This window comes from Chlamydotis macqueenii, chromosome 5, assembly GCF_036417535.1.
Source record: "Chlamydotis macqueenii isolate bChlMac1 chromosome 5, bChlMac1.mat, whole genome shotgun sequence".
Taxonomy (NCBI): Eukaryota; Metazoa; Chordata; class Aves; order Otidiformes; family Otididae; genus Chlamydotis; species Chlamydotis macqueenii.
Window position 1 is genome coordinate 15,940,258 of NC_141560.1, and position 10,081 is coordinate 15,950,338.

General features: G+C 37.0%; 1 protein-coding gene across 1 annotated transcript; it reads right to left on the bottom strand.

Moving 5' to 3' along the window:
* Positions 1-547: 547 nt before the first annotated feature.
* Positions 548-6,483, bottom strand: BDKRB1 (bradykinin receptor B1). Its single transcript, XM_086750016.1, has 2 exons — positions 6,242-6,483; positions 548-3,566 (listed from the first exon to the last, which is right to left on the bottom strand). Exon 2 carries the CDS (start codon positions 3,511-3,513, stop codon positions 2,461-2,463), a length of 1,053 nt encoding a protein of 350 aa, XP_086606142.1. The 5' UTR covers positions 3,514-3,566; positions 6,242-6,483; the 3' UTR covers positions 548-2,460.
* Positions 6,484-10,081: the final 3,598 nt, after the last annotated feature.

Consider the following 10,081-nt stretch of genomic DNA (forward strand, 5'->3'; position numbering starts at 1 on the left):
GGCTGTCTAAAGTGGTCTTGGAGGCTTCCATTGTGGCGGTGCTGGATTTTTCGAAGGCAGCCTGTCACTAGCTTTATCAGGATAAGGTTTGTGCTTATCCTGAGCCTCCCTTGCTACACTTTAAGTTCATTACCTACTGTCATATACACCTGTATCTGTCCAGTGGACTATTTCTAACTGAATATACAATTTTGCATTTGCTGTAGAGTAAATTGCATTTATTCTTCATATTTTTCTATATTAATACAGCTCACAAAATCAGTCATGAGAGAAGCTGTTCAATTTTTACTTCATGGATAAAAAATACTTTCATTTACATACATTCTTATTGGAGAGTAAATCCACTGATTTGCAAGACCTTGTTAAATGGTTTAAAGCAGTATTTTAACTACAGATGCTTTTCCTGACAGTTGTGCACATGTAAAATAGAAGTGGCACTTTCATGAAAGCCCTTTGTCACTTGCCCATTGAAGTAAACAGGAGGCTTTCCCTTGACTTCAGATTGATTTTCAATCTATTAGCTCATACCCGAAATATGCCACAGTGCTCAAGAAGTGTTTTTCCCTTTATTTGTGTACATTGCATAACATTGACAAGCGTTAGTCACACAAGACAAGATATTTTTCCCTTTTAAGGTCCCCATGCATAGTGGGAAAATAGTGCTCCTGCTTATACAGTTATTTTTCATTATTTCAGCTTTTTTTTTTTTCCCCCTGAAAATATCTCTGCTTGGAAGTTTTTTAAATTAAGGATTAAACTGGGGATATATTAAATAAATGCAGTATACAACAGTTTACAATAGACTGGAATTAAATTTTTCATCTCAGATGACTCAACGGACTTCATATGCTGTTGTGACTGCTAATGCCTAAGCCTGACATTTATTTAAAAAAAGCTTGTTACGGAAGGAGTGAAACTAATAAATCTATGAGTGATTCTTTCTCCCTGATCCCTTAATCTACTCTTAATTCTTAAAACATCACCGAAGGAAGACAGATTTTTAACTCTTCAAAGGGCTTCCACTGTTCAGATTAAAATAATTTGGAGAATCTTTAAAAATGAACACTAATCTTATTCCAATGAAGTTGAACTAATAGATTTCTATAATTAAATGACATTAATTTCATATTCAAAGTGGCAATACCAAAAAGAAGTACTGAAAATGCGGCACTGTTACAGTGAGTAGAAGACTGAAAAGGCTTTATAATAACTAATTAAATAAACTGCCATACAAATGATGCGCTTTTACGCCCCTTTCTTCACGCAGTATCGTTCTGGCTGAACAAGCTGCACTGTATCTCCTGCCTTCTGTTGTGTGTATGAATACACACTTTTATAGTCATGGGAACAGATATCTCAGTTGTCTTAAGTCTATTCTGCAATTGTAGCTCTGATCGAAAAGAAGTTTTCTTCTTCTTATCTCCTGTCTAATGTATTATTGTTATGTTGTTATTATTATTATTACTACTTCTACTACTACTACCACCAAAGTTTGTATTCTGGTAGCAGCAAGGTTTTTTAATCTCAGAACTATATATTTCCTCTTCCCCAAAGGAACAGGGAAAGAGACAAAATATAAAATAAATATAAGAAAGAACAAGACTATGGTGTAAAATGAGATGTTATGCAGTTTATTATTTTTGATTAATAAAAATATAAATATGTGTCTAAGGATTTGCGTCAGAGGAAATATATTCCAAAATAATATAGTATCAATGACCATCACTCATATTTTCCTAGATAAAAACTAAAAATAATCTGTATGTATTTGACGAGTAATTGTGTAACATTTTACTAGATCAAAAAAAAAGTTAGATTTGCTTTGCTGTTTTTACAGCTTATGTACACTTTTTCTTGTAGTACATTTTCTTGTACAATATTTATGCACTGAATATATTTGAAATGCACAAACAATTGTTCAAATCTTCCATATGCTATCCGTGAAAGTGCAAATGATTTAAAATAATGTTAAAAATAACTGGAGCTATTCTATAATTGCTCAAAAGCAGCTATCAGCTGAAGACTAAGCTCATATTTGCTCTGTAATACATGTTATAATTTATGTACAGTGTTACTGGTGGTATAGTAGTCGTCATCACAGATACAATTCAGTAAAGTGTTTAGCCAGCTTATGGCTTTCTGTAAAGAAACCAGACTTCTGATATCATGTCAAAGAGTTTTTCTTTCAAGCCACTGGTAATTGATAAGACAGGTTATATAATTTGATATAAAATTCTGGTATCACATGATATGCATTTAGATGGATAACACAGAAAAGGAAAAGCAAATCTGAGGATAAATAAGCAGTCAAGTGATTTACTTTAATAAATAATTAGCTTAGTCTCTGAATGCCAGTGCAATTCATATTCATTTTTAAGGTCACTTGAAATAAGTTGTAATATCAAAATGAAGATGGAACTGAGAACTATTACGGTAAACTGCTCCTGACTGGCAATATGTTCAAATATGAAGACTTTTCTTTGAAGATACCCAGCTCAAAGGAAATCCACAGGAAATAAACTGTGAAAAAACTTCTGAAGCCTTTTGCCTGAAGTATTTCCCAACAAAGACATAAATCACAGGGTTAATGCAGCTGTTGGTGGTAGCCAGAGTATAACCAAACTGCTCACCAAAGTTGAGCACTTCCCCCCAGAGGCAGCCTTTGATCACTTCTGTCCGGTATAATACATCAAGGAATACAAAAAAATGGTATGGTGTCCAGCACAAAAGAAACATCAGTACCACTATGAAGATCAACCTGGTAGCCTTTGTGTCTTTGTGCTCCTTGCAACTCTTTGTTCTGAGGCCTCTTAGTTCTCTTGCCTTTTTTTGTAGAGAGCGAATGGTAGAGAAATTAAGGAAGATGATTGCTGCAGATGGCAATGCAAACCCCACTGTGTTAAGTATCAGTCTTTCAGCCGTTACCCATGATGGGGTGGGGAAGTCTAAAGTGCATGCAGAAATATTCCACAGAGGAAAGTGTTTCACAGTCCGAAACATAAAGGCTGGGACGCTGAGGAGGATGCCAAAGAACCAGGTGAGCAAGCAGATCCCTTTGGCCGTAGTTTTGCTTCGTATCCCTCTATGGTTCAAGGTATGAACGAAAGACAAATAGCGATCCACGCTGACTGCCACTAGCAAGTAGATGCTGGTGTACGTGTTTAGGCTGATGGACGCACTGGTGCTGCGACAAAGGAAATTGCCAAAGGGCCAGTTAAATTTATTCCTGATGTTCACTGCCCAGAAAGGGAGGCACGTGAGGAAGATCAGATCAGCAACAGCTAGGTTCATAAGGTAGATTTCAGCTATCTTCAGGGAGCCCTTGTGCAGGGAATAAGTAAAGACAACAAATACATTTCCAAGTATTCCAATAACGCAGATGGTGTCAATATACTTGGGCACTATATAGTACACAATTTCCCACCAGTCATTCAAGTCTGGACAAAGAGCTGAGTTGGTCTTATTTTCATTCTGGTTTGAGGACGAAATATTCAGTAGAGGAGTTTCAGTCATTTTAAAAATATTCTGAAGTGAACAGGAGACGTCTTTGAGATGAGAGAATGGAACTGCAAAAAAAGAAGCATAAAATTCCAAAAGTTGTCTCCCATCAGTGATGTAACAAACATTTAACTGCTGGAAATTCTTTACTAGTGCTCACTGATTATTATAGCCTAGATTGATCCATGCTTTATATGTGCAATGGTGAGAAATATTCCCGTTACTGGCAGGGATGGAACTTCCTTTACATCCTATGGAATTTCCTCTCCTTGCTGCCATTGTTTAAAGTGGCACAGAGGAAGGAAAATGCCAATTTAGTTTAAGTAGTTCTGTATGTCTCCTCCAGACTGATGACAGAAACAGACACAGTTGAATTCCAGCTCCCTGAGAGCAGTGGGAGTCATGCTGGTGACACAAAGCTAGCTTTGCAGCCTTCCCTGCCCTTTCTTTTACTCTTGTTTTCCATGCTATGTATAACTTTAGCACGGTGATGCCCATTTCCCCAGAGCTGGGAAAGCTGCTCACTCTCCATGTGCATCACTATTTTGCTTAACTTTGTATTCTTTTGTTCCCTCTCAGCTCCTCCAATCCTGAACTTTGGGTTCAAAATTACCATTAGATTACACAGCTTATTGCCCTCAAATGTCAGCAGTTGTAATAATAACGTATTGACTCACCCAAAATCTTATGCTTAAAATCTTGCCTGGAGGGAAGGCCTCGGCAGCTCCAAATTTGCAGCACTCTTCTCCAGTTCAAAAATTTCACTTGAGTTCAGCTGGAGAGTGGCAGCCCTGGCCTCCAAAGCACTTGGGCTTTTATAGCATCGGCAATACCTTTATGTCCCTCTGGTAACTCCATGCGAGATTATGCAGGAATGAGAGCACGGGTGAAATGTTATCCTCCTGTGAAAAGCCACAGGGTTGCCAGATCTGCCTCCTGTGGTGACTTTATTCTGCTGGTGTTGTTATGCTTGACCATAGTGCCTGGATCTTGTTTTTTACAGGCACAGTCTCAGAATCATTGTGGTAGGCAAGACATCAGTGAGCCTGTGGTGACATCTAACATTTCAGTATTTCATATCCAAGTGGAGCAGGTAAATCATAAAAAAAAAGAATGTATTTTTTTTTTAAATCAATATTTTCTGTTCAGTCATCTTGAATGCTAACATTCTGCTACAAGTATTTAACTCTGCTCTTTCTGTTTCTGTATTTTTGCCCCAAGGAGATAGCTAAGGATGGAGTTTCTGAAGAGGCCATTTAGGACCATCATTCATCTCTTTTCCATGTATGTACAGCCTTAGTGATGTCTGTAGCTGAGCAGCTTGCAATACGTATCTCTGTGATGCCTCTAGGAATTACTTAAGTACTAATATTGCACATCACACAATTTGGTACTTAATGCACAGAAAAATATTTTTCATCCTTGCAGAATTAAGTGAGCAGCAAAGTTTCATCTGAGTTCATAAACTCACTCAAGGTGGCAACCTTGCCAGGGAACTGGGCTACAACTCAAGTTGACACAGCTCTCTGGCTTTGAACACCTTCCCTCACAACAATCTGAACGTTATACCATTCACTGACAGTCTCATGCAAAGAAAACTTGAGAGGATCTAAAACTGCAGAGAAGATACATAGAGTGAATAAATGGCTGGTTAGCATCAGAGGCTCTTTGTGAGAGAGCAAGAGGCTATTTGTGAAACAGGAACATTTTTATAGCAGGAGGCTGCCTAAGGTGTGAGAGTGATGGAAGAAAGTCTGTAACATTGTATGTCAAAAATAATGTAGAAGAAAGATTACAGTTAAACATTTCCTTTTGTAAAGAGAATTGTTACTTTAACTAAATATAGAGGAAAAATAAGTACTTATTTTCCTTGCTTGCCTATTTTGTCTTTCAGTTTATGCCAGTCAGGTTGCACACTTTGGATATGACCTCTGGGATGGAGCCACGAATTTATTCATGATGGGTTAAAATAAAAACTTCAGGAACATTTACTTTGATTGCATTTTAGATTTTAGCCACAGTTAAATCTGGCTTCTTGTTCAGCCAGCAATTGTACATGAAGTTTCTGTAGAGTCTGTCATTGGAAAAAGTTCTTCAGCGTCTACTAGCCAGTGTCCAAGCACTACCACAAGCCACAAGCCTTTTATAAACTTAGAGCTCCAGATGTCTTCTTGATAGAAAATGCAATTCATTTTCAGTTACTTAATGTCATTTCTTCTTCAAAGACAATTTTCTTCTGTATTTTTAAGTATTTAGTGCTAATGGACAATTAGCCACATGAATGGTTTTCAATTTATGTACTTAACACATCCCAGTCATCTTTTATGCAAATAATGCAATATTTTTCCTACTTTAAACTAATTTCTGACTAATTTTCATGTACAGTGAATCTATCACCGTTATTACTATTACATATTACCCAGTTAGTGTCATGTGTTCTGGAAACACTAAATGAATACAACTTGAGCTTTGGGAACAATCTTGAAAGTAAAAATTACTTTGAAAGAGAGAATTCCACAAACAGACATGCATTTCAACTATAGAAAACCTCATAAAATGAATCATATTTTTACACATAAAGACAACTAATCATGACCTTCAGATTTAGTTTCGTGTGAAAAAGAAACGCAAGCTCTTGCTAGAATGCATAGATCAGAACTGAGAGCACAAGACTTTTTTTTAATACCAAAAGTATGTGAAATAATTTTAATAAAGATAAGACATTAAAACCAGATAGACATACCTACTTCTCGTCCTTCCTGGTAATTTAGACAAAGTTTCAAATCCAGAAACAGTTGGTAAGTAGCAGTACAGAGGTTACTGAGAGAATTCAGAGATGCATCCTGAGGCACGACTGAGTGACTGAGTGCTGAGTGCTTTGTTGGCCATATACGACGTGTGTGATGCTGCTACATTTTGGAAGAAAGCCCCAGGATTTTTTCTTTTTCTTTTTTTTTTTTTGCTTCTCCAAATGTCTGCTGTAGTAATTTTCAAGGCATGTGAAATATTTCATTGTCATTGTGAAATCATATAAGCCATGTGCTGTGACTCTTGTTCTCCACTGAGCACTAAATAAAGCTCTCAAGTACAGGCCCTTGGCAATAAAAAGTTCCTTTGTATGATTAACTATGTCCGTAACAACAACAATTTTATCAACACCTCTGAACTGCCCTCTCAGTGCCAATGTACACAAAGCCAAACTTTGAACTATGTTTTTGCTGTGGTGGGAGTTCCTTCCCCTGCCAGCCTGGGGAAGTACCATGCCAAGGAGCTGGTGTTAAGCAGAATAGGCATATGGGAAGGGCTGCTGAAACTTGGACCCACCAAACCCTGTGCCAGCCTTTCCACCACTTTTGAAAAGCAACATCTTTTGCACCCCACTATAGGTGTCTAGGACATGAGTCCCTGTGAACATTATTTCTCACTAGTGCATGATATCCACTGTATATTCTCAGGCTTGCACCCATAAATAATCTTCTTTTTGTCTGATTACCTGCTGGGACCTTGTAGCCTGAGCATGGTTGTTTTTAAATTATTGTTATATTTTTCATTCACATTGTCCTCTGATTAGACCAATATTTAAAAAAAAATTCATATCTGATGCATCAGATTTTAAATACAAATCTCTCTTCAGTATATCTGCATCAACAAGAAGGTTTTTCAACTTCTTTTTAAAAACCTGGGAGAAATTACCAAGGTACTGGAATGTTATTTCCTTATATGAAAACATTCTTCCCATTGGCTACCTACCCAACACATGCACCATGTCTCCAAGTTCTTATTAAACCGTGTCCATTCTTGTTTGATAAGTAAGTTAAAATGAAAAGCCATGTGAGGCTGCATGGTGATGTCTTATAGTGAACCTCCCTATCATCATGATAAATACTTTCGTTCTAACTTTTTATTCATTAAAAAGATACTCAGACATTTGCAGACACTGATGAAATTGACAAATTAAAAAAAAATTTTCCATTTAACATCATCACACTGGAGAAAACTCGAAAGAACCCAACATTTAATTTGAAAATTTAAAATGTATAAATACTTCTTTTATTTAAACAGCATCCTATTTAAACATTTTCTGATTGTGTTAAATAAATGAAAGAGTATAAAAACACATCTCAAACGAAGCTATAGGCTCCATTTTTGTCAAAATGACTCATTTTAATATCTTGGTCAAAAGTTTTATTTTGATGAATATTTGAAACTAGATGTTTGTTGAATTACATGTTACCTAAGGAATTCTAATAACCTACAGGAGATCAATCTCTAAACAACACATCCCACGCTGACTCATTAAGGTAAGCGCAATACAACAGGAGATCGTCGTCATAGACTGTCCAAAACTTCCTCTTTGCTTACGCTAATGCATTTCTGTGTTTAAGTTATTTTTTCCATAAAAAAGAACATTTGAGAAATAACAAAAAGTCTGGAATTCATCCTTGCTTGGACATGAATCTCTAAGAGCCGCCAACATCCACATTTACTCACAGACTCTGAACAGAAAACTGCAGCTGCGCCTAAAATTTATATGATAACTAACAAAGTCTTACAAAACTCATCACTTCAAAATGGGATCAAAATATTGCTTTGCAAATTCAGCTCCTCTTTGTAAATCTAGTTTCTTATTTTCTGTTGTTTTTAATTGCCATCTTTAGACCTTTTTTTTTGGTAGTGCAGGGAGATTCAAAATTGGGAGTCTATATATTTGGTGGAAATAGTGAAATAAATAGGCACTGCTGTAACTCCAGCTCTTAAACAACTTAGAACAAGGTCAAATAAGAAGCAGTAACTTTATAGAAAAAGAGGATTTAATTTGTTATTTTTTTTGCAACTTGGATCTTCATTTCAACCTCTAGAAAGCATATAAAGATTTGGTAACATTTTACAGTGTGCACAGATATAATGGACCACAAATTCAAGGATTGTGAAGGATTTTATTTAAAAACATCTATATAAGAGGCCACAGCTAAAAAGTTTTTGCTGTATACACATAATTAAACATATCTGTCTATTGGTGCCTTCAACTTGGAATACTCACAGCAGATTAATTTATGTTTTAAGCTTGTATGATCTTCAGCCATGCTGTCTATGTTGACTTTCCTGCAAAAAGTACGCATTCTATAGAGCTGCATAGGAATTTACAAATGCTAACTGAGCCTCTCTGATCAGAACAATCAAACAAATATGTTGATGAAGGCAGAGGTAAGTCTGTCTGCTCAGTTATTGCACATGTTATGTGGTAGGCAAATGGCAGAAATCCCAGAGTTCTGGGTCCAACATCTCAGCCATTAAAAATCTTCCTCTTAACATAGCTGGAGCCTTTAGTGATCTGACAAAAATATCTTTTTGGAACCGTATGATTTAACAGATTGGTTTTCTTTATTAAGTGGTTTGCAAATCAACATAGTTATCTGCTGTAACTGTTCATCTATTCCGGAAAAGGAGAAAAGTTTGTTGATGTGACCTTGTGATGTAAAATTCTTTGTTCTGCTTGGTTGGATTTCTTTATGTATATTATAGACAGTGGTTGCTAAGGAGAGCTTAAACTCTGGTGCAGTGATTTACAATTCCTAATAAATTATCCTAGTAGCATCACAGTGCAGTAATAATCAAGCCTTACTAACTACAGTTTACAGAGGCTGACATAGCAAAATATGGAATATAGGCAGTACAGGCTGGAAATCCAGAACATGCTGATGGAAGAACAGAGTGAAAGGATGATTCAATGACTAAAGTACTACTTGGGGATCTGGGAGACCTGAACTGACATCTTGACTTCTCTACAGAAGGCTTGCCTAAAAGGTCTGCCTTATCCTGTCCAAACAAGCACCAGCTGTTTGTGCTAACAGCTTTTAGGATTGTTAATTTTGCATTTCAAGTGAAGACAATAATCAACCTGAAAAACTAGACAATGAAAAGATGATAATTATTCCTGCTCGTACCTGCTGCAGTCCAGAAATATCAACAGCCTACTGATATTCTTACTGTTCTTCTGGCCATGGTCCCCAGCCACCTTCATCAGACTGAATGCGGAGCCAGGTGTTTGCGTGGCCAAAGTCTAAATAAAAGAGGTGGCAGCTTCAGATAAGAGGGAAGATGGGAGCAGCTGAGGGAGAGGGATGGGATAAAGAGGAATAAAAAGGTGATGTGATCACAGTTTGACATCTCCAGCTCTGAGGTCTTCAGGACAGAGCCAGCTTATTTTATCAAGAACCCTTCTTACACTTTGCCTAGTTCCTGTGAAAACAGGACAGAGTGAAGTGTCTGAGTAGGACTGCAAACTGCCAGTAAGTAGATGAACCAGTAAGTGGCTTGAACATTGCACTTTATTTCTTGGGGTTTTTTTTTATTGCCCACATAAGCAGTACATGCCAATACTGCACAATGTGTTATCAAGCTGGAAACTGGGCAAGAATGTGAATTAAACAGTCTATGAGCTGACATTGTGCATTCTGTGGTCTGCAGAGGCTGGTGAGGGGGCTTTTCATTGCTGCTGGTGTCTGCAGGCTTTGAGAGAAGAGTCAAAGCTTTAGGCAGAGGATCCATCCTGCAAATAGCAGGTTCTTGTGTACCCAAGGTC

Excerpts from the sequence above, each read along its gene's own strand:
- BDKRB1 (XM_086750016.1), bottom strand. The coding sequence starts at position 3,513 with ATGACTGAAACTCCTCTACTGAATATTTCGTCCTCAAACCAGAATGAA.